Source organism: Cebus imitator, unplaced genomic scaffold (assembly GCF_001604975.1).
Source record: "Cebus imitator isolate Cc_AM_T3 unplaced genomic scaffold, Cebus_imitator-1.0 Scaffold80, whole genome shotgun sequence".
NCBI lineage: Eukaryota > Metazoa > Chordata > Mammalia > Primates > Cebidae > Cebus > Cebus imitator.
This window is the reverse complement of record NW_016107395.1, coordinates 8023000-8048399: the sequence shown is the minus strand read 5'-3', so window position 1 is coordinate 8048399 and position 25400 is coordinate 8023000. Positions and strand designations below refer to the sequence as shown.

At 38.4% G+C, this 25400-nt stretch overlaps 1 protein-coding gene across 2 annotated transcripts in view; it reads right to left on the bottom strand.

Annotated features, from left to right (window-relative positions):
- Positions 1-3388: 3388 nt before the first annotated feature.
- The window catches only part of ITGA2 (integrin subunit alpha 2), a 106492-nt gene continuing 84480 nt past the window's right edge, over positions 3389-25400 (bottom strand). For both annotated transcript variants that reach the window (XM_017533197.2, XM_017533198.2), the window contains 12 exons: positions 24496-24578; positions 23935-24076; positions 22739-22831; positions 22077-22153; positions 21910-21993; positions 18031-18133; positions 16312-16422; positions 15252-15356; positions 12385-12498; positions 8631-8720; positions 5354-5470; positions 3389-4897 (listed from right to left, as the gene is read on the bottom strand). In XM_017533197.2, coding sequence (XP_017388686.1) covers positions 4817-4897; positions 5354-5470; positions 8631-8720; positions 12385-12498; positions 15252-15356; positions 16312-16422; positions 18031-18133; positions 21910-21993; positions 22077-22153; positions 22739-22831; positions 23935-24076; positions 24496-24578 — 1200 coding nt within the window. In that variant the 3' untranslated portion in view covers positions 3389-4816. The remainder of the gene's footprint in view (positions 4898-5353; positions 5471-8630; positions 8721-12384; positions 12499-15251; positions 15357-16311; positions 16423-18030; positions 18134-21909; positions 21994-22076; positions 22154-22738; positions 22832-23934; positions 24077-24495; positions 24579-25400) is intronic.

Genomic DNA, 25400 nt, shown 5'->3' with positions numbered 1-25400 from the left:
CTTTTAACAGGTTCCAGGCGATGCAGCACCATCTATCCATGGGCCGCATTTTGAGGAACAATGTTTCACACTATCTCAAAACTTTGAAGGTAGTTTAAGGGTTCTGCAGAACATCCTTGCGGTCACTGCTAGAAGCACAGATTGGACACCTATGGCAAATTATAGCCTCAGTCTTCTTAAATTGAGTCCTGGATGGGAGCAAAGTGACTGTATAAGATGGAAATGGTAAAATATATAACTTGTAAAAGCCCAAAGAAAATAGCTTTATTTTCAAAACAATTGTAATTATATCCAATAATGTGGTATGAAAAGAGTGGTTTACAATTAATGAAACTTTTCTATTTGTTATACTTTGATACGAGAAAATTTATGTTGACTACAATTTAATTTTTCTCAGAAACCAAATGAGTTCTGCAGCTTTTTGTACACACATGCATTTATTTTTGTAATTTTTGTGGAAAGCAAAAAGGCAAAACACATTTAATCCAAAACATCAAATACCACATTTGAACAAAGAGTTATGTATTATGTATGAAGGAAAATATCCAAGACAATTTCTTTAAAATATATACAATTCTAACACAGTTATGCAATATATACATTCATATTTTGACTCAGTCTGCCAAAATAAACAGGTACATATGTAACTATATTTACATAATGGTTACAGTTTCAGTCTTTAGAGTTCAAAGAAATAGTTAATATTTTCACACTTTACCCCCATGTTTCTTTTCACCTCTAGAGGTTTAAATTAACTTTTCAAACTGATTAAAACGAGTATGCCTGAATGTACACCAAAGGGCATAGTCCTACAAAGTTGTTTATAGAATTGTATTATTTGTACAAATTAAAATATTAAAGATGGATCAGAGATCTCAGTTTAAGGAATTCTGCCTTCTGTTTGATGATGTCTTAATTTTTGAGATTTTCATACATTGGGTTATAGCTGTATATCAGGTTAGGTAAATACATTATAAAATGATACGCTTTATAATAATTTTTAGCATAATCACTTGTGTGACAATAATACATTGGCTTTATTTTACTCTTCACAGTTTTAATAGGTAACTATTTTACAAAAATAACATTGCTAGCTAGAAAAATTTCTGTCCAGATAGGAGTTCTTATTTTGCTGCTGAAATGAGTGATGCACAATTGTAAATCTCTGTAGTTTCTTCATAAGCTATTTTACTATCTTACTATTTCATAAGCCTTGTGTGGCAGCATGAAGCAAGTCAGCTTTTTACCACGTTCTATAGTCCTTGCCTGTATACCATTTATGAAATGGAAATTTGAATATGACATCTTTTATGCCCTCTACTTACTTTTAAAGCAAAAGTATTGTTGAATAGGAACACATAACTCTTATTTAAAAAATGTTCCCCCCCCCCCACATTTCTTGTATGAATACTCACCTTTGATTAAAAGTGCTTGAGAAATACTGACCCCCAGAAGGCATCTGACAACGTCTGGAGACATTTTTTGACTGTCATGACTGCAGGGGAAGGATGCTCTGGCATGTAGTAGGTAGAGTCCAGGGATGCTGCTGAACATGCTAAACCCCAGACCTTATAGGCAGGGCTGCTGTCCTACAAGGTACAGGACAGCCCTGCGAGGAAGAATCACCTGGCCCCAAATGACAGCAGTGCCCAGCCTCAGAGACCCTGCCCTGGTGTGCTAAATAGTGCAGAGACAAGTGGCTAATGGTTTTTAGTAATTCAACTACTCCCTGGAAACAGTGTCATCTAGGTAACAGATTACCTAAGGCAGGGGTAACCGAAGCTTTCAAGTTCTGTGTATGTATATTTAGTACTTATCTAAGGAAGTACTCACCTAAACAAGGTGAGACAGAAAAACAAAAGGGTGTGCTATAATTATTTGTATAGCACATTGAAAAGCTAGTATTTATATATACAGTACTTACTTTTTTTTTTTTTTTTTTTTTTTTTTTTTTTTGGTTTTTTTTTTTTTTTTTTTTTTTTTTTTTTTTTTTGTGAGATGGAGTCTCACCCTGTTGCTCTGTCTGGTTTGCAATGTTGCAATCTCAGCTCACTGCAACCTCTACCTCCCAGGTTCAAATGATTCTCCTGCCTCAGCCTCCTAAGTAGCTGGGATTACAGGCACCCGCCACCATGCCCAGCTTGTTTTTGTATTTTTAGTAGAGACGAGGTTTCACCGTGTTGGCCAGGCTGGTCTTGAACTCCTGACCTCATAATCCACCTGCCTCGGCTTCCCAAAGTGCTGGGATTACAGTTGTGAGCCAATGCACCTGGCCACATTGTTTTTTAAATAGTCATTTTTTTTGAGATAGGGTCTTGCTATGTTGCCTAGGCTGGACTTGAACTCCTGGGCTCAAGCAATCCTCCTGCCTCAGTCTCCCAAGTAGCTGGAGCTGCAGGTGCATACAAGTACCACTAGCTGTTAAATATTATCAAGCTAATGACTAGTTTCTCTAGTTTTTTTTTTTTTTAATAAAATTTTGGTTGGAATGAAGCTGTGAATTCACACAGCTGTTAAAAAAATTGGACTCTAGCATACCTAACTGGAGAATACCATGCTGTTTTTTCAATAAATCCCTAGCATTTTATGCCTTTTTTTTTTTCATGTTTGTTTTGTGTTGTCAACTACAAAGCAATTCTGTAAACAGTACAGATAGCCCTGAACTGCCATCACAGGGGCTAGGCCAGGGCAGTTAAGGTCATCCATATGCACATGGGCAGATAACCTGTTTTCCTCTGACATTTTTTCCAAGTCAAATTCTTGGAGGCTTCTCTCTTCGTATTATAGGAAATCCAGACCATAGACTTTTAAAACCAAAAGCATCACTGCTGAACTCCAACTCAGTCTTCCCATTTTCTAATGAGGAATCTGAGGTTTATAGAGGTTGAGGACTTGTCCAAAGCTTTAGATATGTGGTGTTTCTACCCTTTTCCTCTTAAGTTTCTCCTAGAGAATGTGGGGCCTCAGGAACACAGAAAAGAAGGTGCAAAAAGTAGAAATGGGTGGTGTTTCTCAAAGTGTGGTCCATCTGCATTCCAATGACTGGGGTGCCTGTTGAAATGCAGATTGCTGCGCCTTATCCCAATCTGACCAAATCATCTCAGGCTCTACCTTTTGAACAAATTTGCCTAGGTCAAATTCATTCTCTCTTTTTTTTTTTTTTGGTTTGGAGATAGAGAATCACTCTGTCTCCCAGGCTGTAGTGCAGTGGTGCAATCTTGGCTTTTTTTTTTTTTTTTGTTTGGAGATAGAGAATCACTCTGTCTCCCAGGCTGTAGTGCAGTGGTGCAATCTTGGCTCACTGCAACCTCTGCCTCCCAGGTTCAAGTGATTCTCCTGCCTCAGCCTCCTGAGTAGCTGGGATCACAGGCACCCATCACAACGCTCAGCTAATTTTTTGTATTTTAGTAGAGATGGGGTTCCACCATGTTGCCCAGGCTCGAACTCCTGAGCTTGTGATCCGCTCTTATGGAAGTTTAAGTACTTCAGAAACAAGACAGGCACAGAGGGTACACCTGCTAATTTGGTGACTTTCAATGCCTCATCTGTCACTTCTGAAATCCTGAGATGTTTTACTTTACATTGTTTACACCCCTTGTCATTCCAACATTTAGAACTTCACCCAAGCTTATTTTTCTTACTTGTTTGGCACTAAATGAAAATAGTTCCCTGAAGTTAAGGAGTTTATATACAGTAATTCACGCAGGTATGTAAATTACACAGAGGACTTTCCCCCCTAATATCTAATGCACAGCAGCTGTCCTGAAGGAGTGGGCACTTTGGATGAGGGGTAAAGGTGGTGATAACTTTGGACCACTGGAGAGAAAGGCAGGCTGTAGAGGACTTCTATAACATGGGACCACCAGGAGTGGGAGGGTGGTTCAGTAAGGGAGGGGGAAGGTTGCCAAAGAAATTACTCATCTTTCAATCCTGCCAATCAGCTAATCAGGTCCTAAAAGAGCACCATTGTGCTCCTATAAGAGAAAGGAAATTTCCTTCTTTTCCTTTCTCTGGCACAGGATGGTCCTCTAGCAGATGGAATTTTGCATAAATGTTATATTCTGGATTTTAAGCAAAATTTTGTGCCTCAGTCTCTATGTTGCCCCCTCTCCTAACTTAAATGGACATTTTCCCAGTAGGAGATACACTCTAAGCTCCGTTATTCAAGCATGTTTTGACCATTAGAGCAAGATAGGATGTGGAAGAGGCATCTGTGGTCTAAAAGGAACCAACAAATTTTACCTAGTTTATAAATAAAATTATCACTTAGAAGTATCCTCTGTGGCAACTTTGGATGAGCAGCATAAATTGAAAAACAACCTGTGTTGTTTTATTTCCCCTCTTATTAACATCAATATTCATTAAAATTATATACACAAGTGGAAGTACTTCCATATATTATATCAGGCACTTCCACTTTCGTTGTTGCTGTTTAAAGACAAGCATTTTAAAGAGAACACTTTCCCCCTTAAAATCTGAGAGTATCATATTTTTCTTTAAAAGTTGCCATGCTTGGAAGCATTTCATGTTGCTGATACAATGCACTTTAGAATGTAAACTCTGGACCAGCCAGTTTCAAGATTACCTTTTCCCCCATCATATAAAATAAGTCTTTTACCCTTTATATCCCTACCTCCCCCTCCCCCCTCCACAATTTCTTCATTGTAAACTGACCTGCAGTTTTCTCTGAAAATACCAGGCTAGTTTACCTATTAACATTATTTTAAAAAATAGGATTTAAAAAGAAATCCATTGACACAAATAGCAAACCCTGGCTGGAATGCTGCCAGTTCCCACTGCAAGTAGGTCTGCTGGTTCAGCTATTGAGTTCTGTGGTCTCATCAATCTCATCTGGATTTTTGGTCATCTTTTCATATTTTCTTTTGAAGAAGCCGAGCTGTAAAGGTGACGATATAAGAATGTTAACACCCGTGGCTTGTTTTGTAAGGTGCCTCTGACTGCTTTTACTGCCCACATCCTCTGAGGCACCTCTGGGAATCCCTGAGGCTCTGAAGAGGGGTGTGCAGACTGATGACCTGGTATCTATCACCTGCCAGAAGAAATTTATGTCCAGAGAGCTCAGCTGCATTGCATAAAGCTACATTTTTCAGCATCTACTTATTTGAAGCTGAACAAAATATTCAGGGTTCTTGATGAAAGGAAGGTGTAAAAGAAGATAAAATCCTTACTTTTTTTTTTTTAAAGACATGAATAAGACATTGTAAACAAACTTGCATTTCTTTTCTCCTTGTGATAGAGAAGGTAGCATATAAAACCTGAGGTTAATGTTTTGTAAGCAATTCAAGGCTGGCCTTCAGGAGCCCTGTACTTTAAAATCTGATGCTTCTCTTACCTTCCATAAAATTGCAACCAGAGCTAACAGCAAAAGGATTCCAGCAATTATACTTCCTACTATAACTCCTGTTGGTACTTCAGCTTTCTCATCAGGTTTCATTATCATCAGGGGAATCTGGAAATGTAAGTTCACAACTGAGTTATGCTAATACCACAAAAAAGCGGGGAGATGGCCTGGTCCAGTTCTCTAATTCTGTAAGTGAAGGTCTACATCTCTAGAAAGGCAACATGACTTGCTCATGATGGCATACCTCAAATATCGTCAGAACAGTTTTAGAGAAAATGCTCCTGCAAAGTCCATCCAGCTAAAATATACAACTTGTCTAGTTTCCCACCTTTAACTACCTCAGTGTTTTGTGGCTACATCATGTCTGACAATGTCAGATGCTTATTTCACTTATGAAATAGAATCTTTTATTTCTGGCATACATTCAAATCAAGTGAAAGCAAACCACTTTGGGGAGGGGAATTGAAACTCATTAACTCAATTTCATGGTGACTAAACAACAGCTTCATATTGGGTGTTTAAAACACTACTTTTACTTAAACCGCATTCCAAGCTGATATCTATTGTTGGAAAAGTAGAAATAATATCTCAAGTGTCAAGTTGACCTTTCCAGTGGGAAAGTTGTCCGTGAGGCTGCTTAGGATTCTTTATGTCTGCTTCCTGGCAGTCTTTGAGGTGCTGTAATAGAATGGCTACCCTGAGTTTTAACAGTAAAACTGTACAGTCTTGTTCTTTATTTGTGTTTTTATTTTTGAGACAGAGTCTTGCACTGTTGCCGGGCTGGAGTGCAATGGTGCGATCTCAGCTCATTGCAACCTCCACCTCTTGCGTTCAACCGATTCTTCTGCCTCATCCTCCTGAGTAGCTAGGATTACAGGCATGCACCACCATGCCCAGCTAATTTTGTATTTTTAGTAGAGATGGGGTTTCTCCATGTTGGTCAGGCTGGTCTCAAATTCCCAACCTCAGGTGATCTGCCTGTCTCGGCCTCCCAAAGTGCTGAGATAACAGGCATGAGCCACCATGCTTGGCCTAGTTTTCTTTAATAGGGAAAGAATCTCAACCATTCTCTTTAGAAAATATTCATAAAGAGCTATATTTAGAAGCAAAAAAAGGGGGATAATATGCATTTTATTTACTTGATTTAACATTAAATTGCAGTGGCAGATGAGCTGCTTTTTGTTACATAATTTATGGGCTGGGCTAAACTTGCAGCTGGCCTTGGTGACTGTATTTCCTTTCATTTGTATCTTTAAGAGCTAAAATATAAGGCTTTATAAATTTATGAGTAAAGTGATGGTAAATTCATGTAGGTCACTGCTTAGTGGCAGTTATGAGCCTACTGCTCTCTTTTCCACAGCTTTCAAACCCAGGGAACCACGGATCCCTACAGACCCGGGACTATAGCATTTTGTGGGTCAGATTTTTAAGTGGGCTGGGGATTCAAATAAATGTAACAAACAATATATGTCAAGTCATTATTTAGATTCAACACCTTATTCAAAAATTTATCCAAATTATTTAGATTTAAAAAATTTTCATAGACACAATTGAATAATATTAGGCTGGTGCAAAAGTAATTGCAGTCTTTGCCATTAAAAGTAATTTTTCTTTACTTTTTTGTTTGTTTGTTTTTGAGACAGAGTCTCACTCTGTTGCCCAGGCTGAAATGAAGTGGCGTGATCTTGGCTCACTGCAACCTCTTCCTTCCGGGTTCAGTGATTCTCCTCAGCCTCCCTAGTATCTGGGATTACAGGCATGTGCCACCGCACCCAGCTAATTTTTGTTTTTATTAGAGAGGGGGTTTCACTATGTTGGCCAGGCTGGTCTCAAACTCACAACCTCAGGTGATCTACCTGCCTTGGCCTCCCAAAGTGCTGGGATTATAGGCGTGAGCCACCTCGCCCGGCCTTTCTTTACTTTTAATGGCAAAGACCGCAATTACTTTTGCACCTAGTAATTGACTTCTGTTATGTATTAGTATTGCTTAGAGAAAGACAAGAAAAGAAGAATCTAATGGGTTTACTAAAATTGTTCATTTGAATTTCCAATTAATATATTTAATATTGCTTTCTAAAAAACAGTTTTCAGTAGAGTTTCCCATACTGTCTGAACACTAGGTTTTTCTAAAGTGAGCTTTTAAAAAAATCTATAATACTTCTCCCCTATGTTAAGTTCATAGCATTTTGATTTTGAAGTCTGCATTTCCTTTGGCTCTATTTCTGATTTTCCAGGCTTCAGTCTTTGAAGAGAGGGTGTGAGCTTTCACTGAGGCTCCTAAACCAGAGGCAGAGAAGTGTGCTCTGTTGTGTGGAATAATTTTGCCTTGGACAAGAGTGGGGCCCCAGTGCTGTGAGCTTCACTCTCAGGCATGGAGTGAGGAGGCCCAGAGTTCATGGGGCCATAGCTTTTTGACCACGTCTGTAGGTCGGAGCAGTGGAATGAGGCCAACTGCCAAGCTGGTTTTGGGGGCAGATTCTTAAACTGGCTTTCAACTCCTAACACAAGCCTTGGGAGGAAAATGCTCAGGGCCCTGCCAGCAGATTAACTGAGCATGGAAATCCCACTATATCTAAATATGGCATATTCTAACCAGAGATTCAGTGCAAAGGAAAATTATCTCATGCCAGCTCTTAGAACAGAGAACCTTTGTTTTCTGTGAGAGTACATTTCTCTGTAAAAGCTTTTTTTTATCAAGGGGAGCATTTACAGTCCTCCAGAATGTAAAATCGAATGAATGGACATGTCACACAGTGTCAGTGTCTAGTTGTAAGGAGAAATATTTTTAAACACCCTCTAATAAATGCACTATCTATTAAGCATGCTTCAGCACCTTTCTTTAAAAATTATTTAAAATACAATTTATGATTTAAATAAGCATACTTAGGTTTTGTGGCCTATGCTCTAGACCATTTTGTGGAAGCAGGAGGAGAAAGGAAGAACCGGTGCTGCTGGCTTAGTCATGGAGAAGGGACACCATGGAGTCCCAAGCCACATAGAGCCCTTTTGTTGTGCTTCTCACTGGATCACCACTTCTAGGAAAGCCAGCTTTGCCAACACGGGTGGGGGCATTGAGGAGGGCAAATACATCAATGACCTTTTTGAGTAGCACACACTCTCACCAAAAGCTCAACACAATAAACATCACTTTAAAGATTAAGATTGTTCTACATAGATGTAGGTGAGAAGAGTGACTATTCCAGGTTTTTAGAAATGGAATGCCCACCACTAACCCTGAGGCTTGCAGGGAAGGGTGTGATATGCTTACCGTAACAGTGTTATCTTCGATCACGTATATCTCAGGGTCATAGGTGTGGATTTCTGCAGCTGCCGTTAGCTGAACTGTCTGGAAAGTTGACTGGAACACAAGAATAAGGAATACGTTTTACTCTAGCAGCAGCAAATGCAGAAAAGCTGACACGCTTATGATTTATTATTAATTTTCTGGTGGAACATGACGAGCAAATGCCAGTTCTGAAGACCTACCCAGAATCTACTGTGCTTAAACCAGTGTTATGCAACAGGGCTGCCCGTCAGAAATACCCAAGGAAATTTTAAGACATGCAGATGCCTGCACCTTGCCACCACAAATCAAGTCTCTGGGGTGGAATCTGCACATGCGCAAGTTAAAATATCTCCCTGAGCAGATCTGAACTTGAGAACAGGGTTGAAAAACAAGGATTCAAAAATGATTATTTTTAACTGGGGGAGATCATAGTTCAGATTTTTAAAAAAGTTTGTGACATGAGAGAAAATTGTAAACTTGACATTTTTGTATACTTACCTAAATAAACCAACATTTAAAAGAGAAGAGAATTTTCCTTATGGGTACATATGTGTAAAATAATACTGTTTGAAAGTGCACTTGAACTTGACCACCTAAGGCCCTGAACGTTTTGGCATATTCTATCACATCAGTAATAATATAAGATTTCCTAATCTAAATGTTTCTATCAAATAATACTTAATTTGGGGCAGGCATATAGATAGGAAGGATATTTTATGCTGTCATTACTAGTAACCTCCTAATTCAAAATAACGTTACATCCATTCTTCCATCTAGTTACTTTTCAGCTGGGCACAATGGCTCACATCTGTAATCCCAGCACTTTGGGAAGCTGAAATGGGTAGTTAGGTCATCTGAGGTGTCAAGAGTTCAAAGACCAGTCTGGTCAACATGGTGAAACCCCATCACTATTAAAAAATACAAAAAAATTAGCTGGGGGTGGTGGTGGGTGTCTGTAATCCCAGCAACTCGGGAGACTGAGGCAGGAGAATCACTTGAACCTGGGAGGGGGAGGTTGCAGGAGCTGAGACTGCGCCACTGCACTCCAGCCTGGGCAACAGAGCGAGACTCAATCTCAAAAAAAAAGAAAGTATTTTTCAATAGAAATATTATTGATGTGTATATGTCACTATTTTCTCTGTATTAGGCCTGATGCCACTGTGAAGTAGAATGCAGTGCTCAGATGTTAGAGCTGCTTTCACATGCTATGACTTAGTTTTTCTGGTTACCAGGGCACGTTATTGGACATACTCTATGAGGTAATTTGCTAAACAATATCTGGGAGCCAGAAATCATGTATTTCCAAAAATTGAGCCATTGATTTCCTTTCTACTGGCTCTGACTCTGGTTACTGTTAATTTTCTCAAGATAGATGATTGGATCAGAAATTAATCATGCTCACCAGTCTCTTAAACATATTATTGGGGGAAACATTAAGAGTATTCATATTGGTTTAAAAGAAAAAAAGTAGCAGTTAAGTAAATGCTGGTTTCATAATCCCCAAAGACTAAAGATGAAATAATTTTTCTTACAGTATTCTCAAAATAGGTCCTTCTCACAGGCACACAGTATCCTGCAGGGTTGAAGGTAGAGGTAGGCATGCCACTTAGATCTGGAGAGTGAAGTAACACACCTGCTAGCACTCATCAAGACTTCTCCTTACAAATGGCAACAACTCTGTTATCAATTTGGAGGTCTGAGCAATCACTTTGTTTTGTTTGTTTGTTTGTTTGTTTGTTTCCCCATTTATTTTATTGCATTTTAGGTTTTGTGGTACATGTGAAGAACATGCAAAATTGTTGCATAGGTACACCCATGGCAGTGTGATTTGCTGCCTTCTTCCCCATCACCTACATCTGGCATGTCTCCCCTTGCTATCTCTCCCCAGCTCCCCACCCCCCACCGTCCCTCCCAGAGCAATCACTTTGTAATGAAATTACTTGCACTACATCAGCGAAAGGGTAGCAACAGAAGGCAGTGCATCATTGGGTTTTAATACAGGAAATGAGATCCATATTTCAGACTAGATTCCTAGGTGGTCTGAGAGACATCCATTTTGCTGCCTTAATAGCTGGAAACAAGGTGGGGATAAACACTTGACCTTTCACGAAGGAGGAGATGTGAAGGACTTGGCATACCTTGACATTTCAAGGGTGTTTTCTCAGCTTAACCACCATAGCCACATTAAAGCAGCACAAATAGTATACTTTCTAAGAAGTTTGCTCCCAGAAATAAACTACTGCTTCTGAAGATTGTTGGGAAGGTACTTTAAAAAGTCTCACAGTTAAAATGATGTAGCCTTAAACCAACTCAAGAAAAACCAAATGTGTTTTACAGAGCTGGCGTGAGTGCATTTTGACGTGCAACAGTCAGTGTTCCTTCCAGTTGGCAAAATTTGCTATGAAAACATTTGCTCCTCAAATCCAAGGAGCCAAAAATCAATGGAGCAAAACTGAGCACCACACTGCAGCAGGTGGGAAGTTGGTACAACTGACAGCACACTTCACATCTTTAAGGATGTAGAATTGTCCTGCAGGCTTGAGAGCAAATGCAACTCACAAGAAAGCAAAGTGAAGGCAAGCAAGCCAAAAGAAATATTCAACTTCTCACTTCCCCATTCCCCCAGTTCTGCATTTTTTTCTAACCTTTTACTATTCCTTTTTCTTCTATATCTTTATCCAAGAATATAGCTTATATTTGACTCCAGGGATGAGTTTGGAGGGTGCTCAGTTCTCCAGTTTTACAAAACTCTATAGCAGAAAGTGAGGTTTATTGGAGAGATCGTGAAATGGTTCAAAGAAAAAAAAATGAGTAGCGTTTGCTGGTAAGCACCTTGGGAACTGATTTATTTGTTAAAAAGAAAAAAAAAATCTAGTGAGTGCTACAAGGGTCCCCAGGAGGTTTCAGACTAATTTCTGTTTTCTTCCTCAATTGGAGCCCATGTCAGGAAAAGGGATGCTAGCCACACAAGCTGTCAAATTTAAGGACAGGCCTGTCTATTCTTACACTGTTTCATGCCAGACTGAAATTCTGGCTACCAAAATCCCTGCTGAAAGCAAATATCGCTAGAGCAGACTCACTGTTGCCATACGGAAAAAAACAAAAAAAAAAAAACAAAAAAAAAACCACTGACATTGTTTTGGCTTTTTCTTCATACTTTACTTGGGGATTGAGATGACTTAGAAAGTCATGTGCCCACTGTGCTCTTCCATCAGGGAAAGGGCAAAACAGGAGAGCAGGATGATGACCTGGCTGTAACACAGGAAGACATATTCTTATGCTAGATTCATCTACTGGGTGGTTTGAGATCAATCATACAATTAACTGAGAGCTCAAGGAGTAAGACAGAGACATAGACATTTTGATTTGGGCGTGGCGGAGGAGACTGGGAAGACGGATATCAGGGGAGCTTCTAGAGGGAAACAAAGCGGGCCGCCCCTTGTAGCCCAGGGCTGCAGAGGTGACCTTGACACCATTCCCATTGATGTGGTAGGTCACAAGGAGTCTGAGAAGCTGATCCTTTCACAAGTACCCCAGGTGACTCTGAGGCACTGCCGAATTGGTTGAACGTTGGGAAAGGATAGAAGTGTGCTGCCTTACAGGGTAAAACTGCTCTGGGTTATCTGGGTACTGCAGACATTAGCCAGAATACTTTTTGTCAAAGGGGAAGAACTTGTCAGTGCAGCCTTATGTTTCCTTGCTATTAATAAATCCAACAAATAGTACTGATACTTACTGATGCAAAAGTCCCATTCCAAATTCTGGTAGTCACATTAACAAAGTATTCTCCTTTCATGTGAAGGTCTTTGAACCAGCAGGTAACATTACTACAGGGAACAGTTCTGCAGTTCTTGTAGCATGGAGTCAAAGGTAAAAGAGAGAGTGAGTTAGTAGGAGTTCAAAATAAATGCTAACATTTTAAAGATAGATAAAACCCAGTGCTGGGATGCATCTAGGGAAACAGGCAATCTCATGAGCTATTAGTAGTTATAACCCTCCTATCTTCCTTCAAGGGATTTTGGGACTACATCTCAAAATGTACAAAGTGCGCACTCTTTGCCCCATCCATTTCCTGTCTGTATAGATAGCCTCAGGAGATAATCAGCAATGTGCAGAACAAAGAACCCCAAGCCTGTTTATTGCATTACTATTTAAAAGAGTAAAAAAAAAAAAACTAAAAACCCCAACCCCCCAAACTGTAACTTGTTTGTCAACAATGAACTAGTTAAATAAATTGTTGAACATACACAAAACGTACTACAATTCAGTCATCAAACCTAATGAAAGACTCCTTAGATTTTTAAAAAAGCTGACAGAAATAGGATCAGCAGTTCCAGGGGCTGGTGGGGGGGAAGAATGCATAAGCGGAGCGCAGATGATGTGTAGGGCAGTGAATAGACCCTGTATGATACTGTAATTGTAGATACATGTCATTTTTACATTTGTCAAAATCCACAGCATGGATTTTAACAACGCCAAGAGTGAACCCTAATGTAAGCTATGGATTTGGGTTGATAATGATATATTAATGTAGTTTCATCGATTGTAACAAATATACCATTCTTGTGCAGTATTTTGACAGTGGGGGAGGCTGTGTCAGACAGGGGGCATATGGGAAACTTCTGTACTTTCCACTCAATTCTTCCATGAACTTAAAACTGTATTAAAAAATGAAAGTGTACAATTAAAAATCTATGATGTATTGGCCTATGTTCAAGGCCAAAAGATAGCATGGTCCACTTCTGCTACAGCATGTATTTATCTACTTGTAGATTAATACATATTTAATAGAAACATAATTTTATTCTTCTGGATTCCTGTTTATACCATCCTTCATAGAATAAAACAATTGAAATCAAGAAAACCAGGAGAATTTTAATATTGTTCATGGCAGACAGCTGTGGTTTGTTTAGGAGTTACTGCTTACTAAAGGTTTACTTATTTGAATATTTAATATGTGCCAAGTACCATGCCAGATGCTAGACTAGTCTCTTTCCCAAAGAAGCAGGCATAGCTCGAGAGCAGGAAATGACAAAATATTGAAAAACAGAGAAGAGCAGCAGCATATTTCACAGCTAAATAAAACACATCACTATTTGTAAACAGTGCTGCAATGAACATACATGTGCATGTGTCTTTGTAATAAAATGATTTATAATCCTTTGGGTATATACTCAGTAATGGGATTGCTGGGTCAAATGGAATTTCTATTTCCAGATCCTTGAGGAATCGCCACGCTGTCTTCCACAATGGTTGCTCTAATTTACACTCCCACCAACAGTATAAAAGCGTTCCTATTTCTTCACATCCTCTCCAGCATCTATTATCTCCATATTTTTTAAATGATCGCCATTCAAACTGGCATGAGATGGTATCTCAATGTGGTTTTGATTTGCATTTCTCTAATGACCAGTGATGATGAGCATTTTTTAATATGTTTGTTGGCCACATATATGTCTTCTTTTGAAAAGTGCCTGTTCATATCCTTTCCCCACTTTTTGATGGGGTTGTTTTTTACTTGTAAATTTGTTTTAGTTCTTTGTAGATTCTGGATATTAGCCCATTGTCAAATTGAATAGATTGCAAAATTGTTTCCCATTCTGTTGGTTGCTGGTTCACTCTAATGATTGTTTCTTCTGCTGTACAGAAACTTTTAAGTTTAATTAGATCCCATTTGTCTATTTTGGCTTTTGTTGCCATTGCTTTTGGTGTTTTAGTCATGAAGTCCTCGCCTATGCCTTGGAACCAACCCAAATGCCCATCAAGGATAGACTGGATAAAGAAAATGTGGCACATATACATCATGGAATACTATGCAGCCATAAAAAAGGATGAGTTCATGTCCTTTGCAGGGACATGGATTAATCTGGAAACCACCATTCTCAGCAAACTGACACAAGAACAGAAAACCAAGCACTGCATGTTCTCACTCATAAGTGGGTATTGAACAATAAGAACACATGGACACAGGGAGGGGAACATCACACACTAGGGTCTGTCAGGGGTTGGGAGGCTAGGGGAGTGATAGCAGGGGGTAGGGAGGTTGGGGAGGGATAATATTAGGAGAAATACCTAATGTAGGTGACAAAGAGATGGAGGCAGCAAACCACCATGGCATGTGTATACTTATGTAACAATCCTGCAAGATCTACATATGTACCCCAGAACTTAAAGCATAAAAAAACAATCAGTATTATGTGGAAGGGGGATTTAAGGGGCTTCTCCTCTGAAGCACACACCCGGCTCCTTCACTTTTCCTCCTCTTTGTCTTGTTTCCAAAGTGCACAATGCATAAACGCAATAGCTTCACATGAGTTTTTCATGTGAAGTCTGGAACTTGTGTTTTATAAGAAATGGCATCAGATAATTCCAGTAACCTAGATTTGAACATACATTAGGTTGGTGCAAAAGTAATTATGGGTTTCAAAACCATATTTACTTTTGCACCAACCTAATATTTTCTAAATCTTAACTTATATAAGCCATCAAAGGCAAACTAAGAAAGCTCTATGGTATCAGCTGGTAGGAGAAAAGCAGTGCCCTGATCACAGGTGAAGTAAATGTATGACTGAGGGGAGCTTTCACACATTAACTTGTCCTCACCAATTCTTTCGTGTGCCTGAAATTTTCACTTTTGAAAGATACAGAAGAAGATGTTTGTCCTATTTTCAGTGGATTGATATCTGCGTTACACCTGATGTCACCAGCCTATAAAAGAAGAACACCGATCAGACTTCGGAAGCAAAACAGTTTATGATGTTCCTTTCAACATGTTAGGAAATCTTAGTGTCACTTGTAGAGGCCTGGGAAGGTCTGTTAGGCTTCTTTCAACAGCGCTGACCTCGCCACATTTCATATAATCGCCAGGTGAACATGAAGTATTTAAATGTTCCTGATGTGAACTGACGAGGTGGGCTAGCTTCTTATAGCCCACATATAATAAGGCAAATTTGCAATAGCTAAACACTGAATAATTCAGGGTAATTCTCTCTGGAACATTTTAGAATTTTGATTTTCCTGTAGCCCCCTATGCACACTACAGGAGTAATACAACTGTTGATCAGGTAAGTGCTGGACTGAAGATGAGCCAATGTCAAGGGGTTTGGCTAGAGCAGTACTTCTCAGCCCAGGCTGTGTGCTAGAGCCACAGGGAATGTTTAAAGAAAAACCCTGGTGTAAGAGTCTTAGCCCTAGAAATTCTGATTTAATTGCCTGGGTTAGGTCTGGACACTCTTATTTATAAAAGAAAATGGAGGGATTAAAATGAACAGCCAGGGCTCAGTATTACCAGGAGAAAGTCCAGGCTGGCTGCTTGAAGACCAGCTCCTTATTGCAGCTGTGACGACCTGCTATGCTCCCCATGTAGGTCCCACCTCTCACTTCCCAGTCCTCACAGGGCCTGTCAAAGTCAGATCTTCACCTGGCCAAAATGGGGTTTTTGGAATAATTTCTCCCACCTGCAATTCCCTAGACTCAGACATTTGTTTTCTTGTAACAATATTTTCTTCGAAGATGAAATTAACTGCTAGTCAATTAGCACTGGGCTGCATAGGAGTTATCGTCTGTTTCCCCCCTGTAAAATGTCAGACACAATCACCCTAATCTCATGGGTTATTTACATCTTTAAAGTGTACATTCTTATAGGCAATTTTGTAATCTTTACCTTGTCTGTTTGCACCCCAGTTAGGTACATCAGTGGGTTCTTTTCTTTGGTATATTGAGGGACGTGGATGATTACAGATGCCATGCTTACTGGAACACTTCCTGTTGTTACCTACGTAGAGAATAAAACATGGCAGTACTGCTACAGGATGCACATGATGTAAGGAAATTCACCAGTAACCCCTGTGTTGATGAAGAGTAACTATAAAGTGGTAAGATTGAGTGCAAATGAAAGTGAACCATCACTTTATAGTCACACTTCAGGTCTCTGTGTCTCACCTCTTAAAACCCATTTATGCCTGAATTATGCCTGATATGCAATTTCAAAAAAATTGCAATCATACCTTGGTGATGACCGTAAGCATAGGCTATAAGTAACTCCCACATGCTTAGTGTTCCAATAATGGAACACTAGGCATAAATGGCTCAATGGAAAAAACTCAACATCTACAATGTGAATGGGTAAATAATTTGTGTCTTGAGAGACGCAGTATAAGTGGTTAAAAATGCCACCTGTGGAGTTGGCCTGCCAGGGTGTTGTGTCCCACTCTGCAGCTGATAAGCAGTGTGGGTTGGGCAAGGAACTTGATCTCTCTATGCTTGTTTTCTTATTTGTAAAGATGATCAGAAATTCAGTAGGTATGTGCTGGCACAGGGCACTGGCACAATATCTGTTCTCACTGGTGGGGGTTTCTGTTCTAATTGGCCAGGGCTCATACCCTACTGGTAATTTAAACATTTTAAATAACATCCCTGGGAGTAATAAGATCAAGCTCATAACTAATCTGGGAATTAAATGGATAACATATGTAAAGCACTTGAACAATGGCTGGTACTCAGTACACTCTCTATGAATGTTATTTTATTACCATGAATTGAATAGATACCCCATTAGAGAATGTGGTTGCCAAATACCATTCACATTTTATAAATTCTATTACAGTATCTGGACCACAAAAATTCTTCTAATAATTTTTTGAATTACAAAATTGCAGGGTTACAACCATGTAACAAGCTAGTAAGAAATGAACAAAAATAAAATGGTATTGACTTACAATAGTCAATAAATTCTTCTTACTTTCCAAAGTTTAATTTTATTACATTCTAAAATAGTAATTCATTCACAAATTTTATCTCAATATAACTGGTAGTAATAATTAGATTAATAATTGCTTACTAATAGCAAATAGAATTTGGTTCAAAAATATTTTTAGGTACTACCTGGTATTACTGTACAAATCTATACAAATGGTAAATGCAAACAAAAGTGGTCTCTAAGGATAATTATATTCCAAAGACTTTTACCCACAGCTTTTATAGTAATGCTCTGTTGGTTAATGTTGAACATTTGCCTTCAAAATATATCAATTGTCCTTTACCCAAGACACATAACTATGCACAAAGCCTAGTTGTTTACTTATCTATGATCTAGCCTATTGGTTCTCAAAGCATGGTACCTGGACCAGCACATAGGCATCACCTGGGAGCTTGTTAGAAATGCAAATATGTAGGCTCAACCCACACCTACTGAATCAGAAACCATGGAGATAAAGCCCAGCATATGTGGTTTCACAATTCCTCCAGGTGATTTCAATGCACACCCAAGTTTGAGAACCACAGTGTATTTCAATTTCTTTTTACTTTCTTCTTTTATTTCCAGACTCATTTTTTTCTTCCCACTTTCTCCTGGATTTATCATCCTTAGGACAGGCTTACCAACCTTCAGGGAGAAGATGAATTTTGGACCAATATCTTCAAAACTGTGCACAATAGAAGGAACATTCCCATCCGAAGAGACTTCATAAAAATTTATGTTGGTGGATCTGTGGGACAATGTTTGTAAAGCCAAATATTTTAGTTTGCTTTTGTTCTTGAAGCTTAATATTTCTTTTATTTAAGTAACTTATAGCTTAGGTTAAAGTAAATTTTACTTTTAGTTACAAAAGCACCAAATAAAAAGAACTTCTTGTTATGGGCTTATGGTCCAATGTGTGTTTCTAAGACTAACATAAATTCCTTTCAAAACATATTTCTTCGTGGACTTTCTGCAAAGAATTCGTGCGTTATATGTTTACCAATTGTCAAGTTTTGAAATAAGTACAAAAGTATTACTTTTGAACTGATAGTAGAAGTGTTCCCAAGATTGCTGTTATAGTTACTAGCATGTTAACATAGTAGACAGTCGTACTTGTTGGTTGGATGAATGGATTTATAATCCATTTGGTGGATTAATCACCTTGGTGTGGCTAAAGTGTAATAATAGGGTATTGAGCTCCTTCAGTATTCATTACTGGATGCCTGTATTATTCATTCTTGATATCCTACTTTAGCTGCAAACCAACTCAGATGGTTTGGGTCTGAATGGGGTTGGTCAAATCTATTTCCACCTTTAAGATGGCTGACCCAGAGGTTTTAGTAGTCTGAACCTAAAGGCACTGGTTGATCTTGACTTCTTTGCTTAAGATTGTCAATGAAGATATGCAAACAAAGTGATGATGAGATCAGAGAAACCCTCATAGGACCACTCAGACTAGAATGAAACTGGAGACTTTCTCTCTTCTCACTCATTTCTGGGGCTCTGAGATGGGATTCCAACCAGAGTAGCTTCTTCAGGTGGTAACTGGGGGATGAGTTGTGAGGGTAGGGGTCTCAGAACACTATGCACATCCTTCCCATTTATTCCCACTGGACAGTTGATGTTAATTATAGAATGTTGAGTCTATTTCTTAAAAACTTGGGGTGGACATTTTCTGAAGTAGAAATGTTTTGTTCTTTTTACTAAAATCATGTCTTTCTCTCTTTTATGCCTTAACGATTTTTTCCAAATCCTTAAAAGGAAAATATGTCATAGGGAGACTTGAATAGATGTATTTGTCAAGGTTATATATGAGAGGAAACAATGATTTGTCAGCCTGACATGGAAAATGGGAAAACTGACTAGGATTTGAAACAGAAAGCCTGGCTGTGTGTGCATGAATTATTTCCTATGCCTTCCAGAGGATCTTTGTGTGAGATCCTAAATGGGGCCAGTTTCTAAATTAAGGTGGTCTGCATTTGCATTTTAAAGAGATCTGACTCTTTTCCATTTGTTACTTAAATGTGCCTTAAGTTACGTAAGTTTTGATCAATATATTTATAGTAGTGCTATCTATACTCAGAGGGATCCTGCTTCAGAAATAATACTATTATCATTATTTCTACCCATCTTTTTTTTTTTTTTAACAATATAACTGTTCCAGATTTTTTTCTAGAGTTTGCACAGATGTTTGTTAAATTATTTTGCAGCATTGCTTATGATAGTTAAACAAAACAAAATAAAAATGCAAAACAACCATATATCTTGTGAATATTGAATTGATTACATTAATTATGTTCCAGCCAGGACTAGAATAAGTTAGATCTGTATTTCCTAATATAAAAACTTTTCCAAGATAATGTAAAATGCAAGGTACAGAAGAGTGTTTTATCATTCCTTTTGGGTAAATAAAATGTGCACATGTGTGTGCCTATGTGTGCGTGTGTGTTATATGCATATATCTCGGTAGATAAGCAACCCTGTATCCAGAAGATATTCTGAAAACAGTCTTGTTAGTCTTCTATGGGGAGTGGCACTAGGGAAGGTGAGGAGGCATGACTTCATTTTTCACTGTATATCTTTCTCTAATGTTGGGCTTTCTAGGTGGTAGGACTAGGAGCCATTTTAGCTTTTGTTCTTTGTAATTCTCTATTTTGATTTTTTTGAGGATATGATATATTTTCAAGAACATTAGCATACATTTGAATTTGAATTGCCATTACAAAAATCTATGCCTAAGATGATAATCAGTAAAAAAGTCTCATTTCAATCTTATATTTATTTCATGCTTAAATATCTTGGAAAATATTGGCCATTGTAGGAGAGTAGAATAATAAAAAGGCAGTATTGACAAAAATATTTAGAAGAGAGGATCAATATAAAAAGGAAAAAAATTCAAATAATGTGGGAACATCAATTTGAGTTGGTTACATTTGTTTCCAATTTCTTATTTTAGCAAGTGGGGATCCTTTGAAGTCTGCAGTTACTGATGAATTTTTCAGAGATGTATTATTTGGACTGTATTTTGCTTCTGCTTGTGCTGTTTGCAACTCACTCGATACAGAAGCATTCTTTTCATCTTTGCTCATGTGTCTCAAGCTCTAGACATGATGACATATTTTCCTTTTTGTTTTTGCTCAGAGAGATATTGGATATCTACAAATTCGATGCTCTTAGGACTGGGGTGATGTGGTAGAAACTAGACAAACCTGCTGTCACTAGATTTCTTGGGAAAATGCCACAGTGTGCTATTTGGGGGTCCTTGATCTGTGCTGAGAAGTTTTCCTAGTGCTTCACCAGGTAGAGAACTCTGGTTCCCAAGCTTGGAGGAGGGCATCAGCCGTGACCAGCACACCTGCACATCCGTGCTCCAGTTTGTCTGTGCCACGAACTCACCTTACTTCTAAGTGTGAGTTAAAGTGATATCAACCTATTAGTACCTGTGAAATTTGTATGTTACCCACTTCCCAAGACACCCGTCACTCTGAACAATTAAAGACAGCTGGTATCAACCAGTGACATTTACACCACTGCTCTCAGGTTTGCTCACTTTGGGCAGGTAAAAACAGGGAACAAAGCATTTCTTTATGGATGATCTCCTTTGGAAAAAACCTTGTTTCCTCCTGGCTGGAAGAAAACCCTAATCTGATATGTTAGGCATTTTCCACTCAGAAACCAGACTTGATCTAGATTCAATATTTGAATATTCAACCTGTGACTAGATTCAATATTTATTGCGGACCCACCATGTGCAAAACACTGTGCTTGGGGCTTCAATGTCCAGGAATGGGGCTACTGCTTGAGATCTCATATACAGTGGGAAGTAGGCAGGGAGAAGAAAGTGCAGGCAACACTCAGGACCTTTGAGAGTTCTGTTTCGATGTTTTGGGAATGTTTGCAGCTACTCAGAGGGCCTGTAACGTGGAGTGTGCCTGTGATGTGTGGCTACAGCGGTCTTTCTCTGTCTTTTCGGGGTGCTCTCATTAGTTTAATAAACATAATGACTCACTCAAGGTTTTCCTAGGGACCACCATGCCTGTGGACTTCTGTTTTAGTTGACAAGAATTTTAATTCAAATTCTTCAGTTAAGAATGAGCATACAGGCCAGGCATGGTGGCTCATGCCTGTAATCCCAACACTTTGGGAAGCTGAGGTGGATGGATCACAGGTCAGGAGTTTGAGACTAACATGGTCAACATGGTGAAACTCCATCTCTAGTAAAAGTATAAAAATTAGCCAGGTGTGGTGGCGCATGCCTGCAGTCCCAGTTACTCAGGAGGCTGAGGCAGGAGAATCACTTGAACCTGGGAGGTGGAGGTTGAAGTGAGGTGATTGCACCACTGCACTCCAGCCTGAGTGACAGAGTGAGACACCGGCTCAAAAAAAAAAAAAAAAAAAAAAAAAAAAAAAAAAAAAAAAAAAAAAAAAGAATGAGCATACAGAGGACTTCTTTAGCCATGAGCCAAAAATCTTCTAATCTAGAATTGGTGTCAGTGGTAACAGGCTACTCACTGCTTCACTTACCTTGTTAAGTGAATTTCAGCATCATACAGGAGAGGAATTTTGAGGTTGACTAAATTATCAGCCTTGTTTTCTTCTTGGCTTTCACTATTGAAAGAAACATTAGGAAATTACTTAAAGAGAAATATAAAGCTATCCATTATTCCATTCATGACTTCATCATGTTTTACCTTAAGGCTTGGAAACTGAGAGATGCCTGATTCTGAAGGTTTTGAAGATTGAAGTCGAAGTTAATAGTAAAAGTCACCTATACACAAAATTAAAATTTGTCAGTCTATCATGCTTCATACTCAGGGGCCAACATGAAAAAAAAATGTTTCCTATAAAAGTTTCCCAAAAATTTGATTCTGAATTTTATATACCGTAGGCTTTCAAATTTGTAGAAAATCTTTACTGATTTGTCCACCTTGTTTTACTATGCCTCACGTTAGAATTAGATAAGCTTGACTTTCAAGTGACACATGTAAGCTATCCAGGCGTATATTATACCTGTCTGAATCTGGAAGGTTGAGCTGATGTGAAACTTGTTACCAGGGGTAAATAAATGATCTCTGTGACTCTGTGTATAGTGCTTTGACCAATGCTACTCAACATATTCCGACAAAAAGAACTTTCCATATTGTGTGTGCCTTTTGGAATGAATTATGTGGAGAAAATCCATGTGTTATTAATAATTTAAAGAAAACATTCAGATATTGAAAACTTCCCCTAAGTATGCAGCCAATTATTTTGTGATGCCTATCAAATGATGATAGCAAGATGTTACGCTGGTAAATGAACATGTGTGCTGAGGAGGGCTTGCATGGATTCGAGGATGAAATGCAAGTTGTACCTGTTGTTCTCTCTTTAAAGCAGGGTAGCCTACATCGCAAGCAACAGACTTCTGAGAGGCAGCCACCTGACACGTTACTTCTGTCCCATCAACCTGAACAAGACCAAGGAAACAATAACAATCAGTTGCCATGTAACATTTGTGTGTGCATGCACACACCTGGTAAAAGAGGTGCAGTGATATTTTAGCGGTAAGGTTGGTTCATACTGAAATAGTTTATTTCAAGACCTGAAATTTTATACTGCCCAGGTGGTTAATATACTATTTTTATTGCTAACCCTAAAGATACCTAGGACATCCAACAAACCTAAGAAAAGATTAAATACTGTAGTTTTTTCCCCAGAAACAAATAATAGTTTTTATATTTCAGATGCACAAATAGCTTTAATTCAATGTTTAGAAATGCTGGCTTTAGGAATACCTTTTTCTCAATTTATTTGAAACATTTTCAAGAGAAGAAAATAAAATCATATACTGGTGTTTGTGTTTTAAATAATTTGAAGGGTCTTTTTTCACTTTCTTCAGGTTTTTTTCCCCTTTAAAGAAGTAGTTGCCACTTGGCACAGGATATTTAAAAACCAAGGTCAGGATAGGTTTAGAACTCTAAACCTACTAAGATCACATTAACTTTAAATTAAATGAAACCATTGTTTAATCCTTTAATCAAGTAGTTGATTTGGAAAATCTCAGCGTTTCTTTCTCTCCCGTTTTTTCTTCATTATTTGGTGGTAGGGGAGTGACCAGGGAGCACTCATGGTCAAGCATGTTCCTGGTATAGCAATCAAGTCAATGTGATTAACTGGCTTTGCTGGCGTGCATCATCTTGGCAGCAGCAAGAAATGTAGTTGCAAAGCTCAGGCTAAGCTTTGGGACGTAAATGTCTCAGAGCAAGTGCACCGCATCTGTGCAGAATGCAGCAGCCTCATCACACTGATGGTTCAAGAAGAGTTATGCGAGTGTCTGGCTACTGCTGCCAAGTCTCAGGGTAAAGGAAAAACTGACCCAAGCTGTCAAGCAGAATCTAGATATAGAGCCAGACTATGTTCTCATGTGGTTTAACTAGTAGGAGCCACGAAGTTCAGACTGATCATGCTGAGGGTTAAGGTGCTTCTATAAACAACTCAGAGGACATAGAGAGGACAGTGATTGATAATGGGGAAATGTGGTGGAGGGAAGTGGAGGGTCTCATCACATACCGGCAGGGAGAATGAAGCAAAAAACAAGTTTTCTGAAAAATCAACAACAATTCCAGTGTTGTATGCACTTTCCTTTTTGTTTTTCAGCGTTACCGAAAAGGTTAACCTTTTGTTTTGGTTGCTGACAATAAAGGGTTGTTCTCTGTTAAAAGTCAAAAGGAGGCGGGAAAAAACATGACTGTTAAATAAAAAGGGCAGTATTTCAAAACTTCACTCATTAAAATCTGAAACTCTTTAGACTTATTTAGAGCACTGAGAAAATCGCTGCATAATAAACTATCTTTGCATTAAAATGATATTGACAATAAGTAAATACAATTGGATTTTGTTCTTTGTTGCTATTACATTAGAGGGAATGGAACCATTTAAATACAGATAATTTAATATTTCTTATTGTTTTACTCCCATGTGGATGGTAGAAATTGAAATTTAGTTTTTAAAGGTCTTTATTAGTTGTGAATTTTCTTTTGCAGAAAAACTCCATAAACATTGATTTGAATAAAGTAATCTACTGTGTTTTTTATTTCTACATTTTACAACAAGCTTTAAAGTAAACCTTACTGAGCAGCTGGTACTTGTTGGACATCTAGCACTAGATCAGAAATGCAGACTCCATCCTCACCACAGTCTTTATGAAAAGGAATCTACAAAAAAGGAAAAAAAAGATCCGTATGTTTGCTCTCGGGTTGAAAAAGCAAATTACAAAAGAATACATATGGTATTATTCTAATTACATAAAGTACAAAACCAAATAATGTTTCAGGAATATATAAATGTTTAGCAAAATAGTAAAGCATTAATAAACAAAAAAATCAGGATAATCATTTGCATAGGGGAGCTAGATGAAAGTGTCTATGGTGGGGACAGCTATACACAGAGCTTCATATGTATTGGTAATATTTCATTTTTTGACTGGTAAGCACAAGCCATTTACTTTATTTTTATTTATTTCTTCAACAAGTATTTGTTGAACACATACAATGGGCCAGCCCTGCCTTAGGGACTGGAAATACAGCAGTGAACAAGAAAGACAAAAATCCCTGCTGTCATGGAACTTAAATGTTAGTGAATTTTACATATATGTAATTGTATTTCATTTAGAAAATTAAGAATTTAGTCATGAAGTCCTTGCCCATGCCTATGTCCTAAATGGTATTGCCTAGGTTTTCTTCTAGTGTTTTTATGGTGTTAGGCCTCATGTTTAAATCTTTAATCCAGCTAGAGTTAATTTTTGTACAAGGTGTAAGGAAGGGATCCAGTTTCAGCTTTTTGTCTACAACTAGCCAGTTTTCCCAACACCATTTGTTAAATAGGGAATCATTTCCCCATTGCTTGTTTTTGTCAGGTTTGTCAAAGATCAGATGGTTGTAGATATGTTGTGTTGCCTCTGAGACCTGTGTTCTGTTCCATTTGTCTATATCTCTGTTTTGGTACCAGTATCATGCTGTTTTGATTATAGTAGCCTT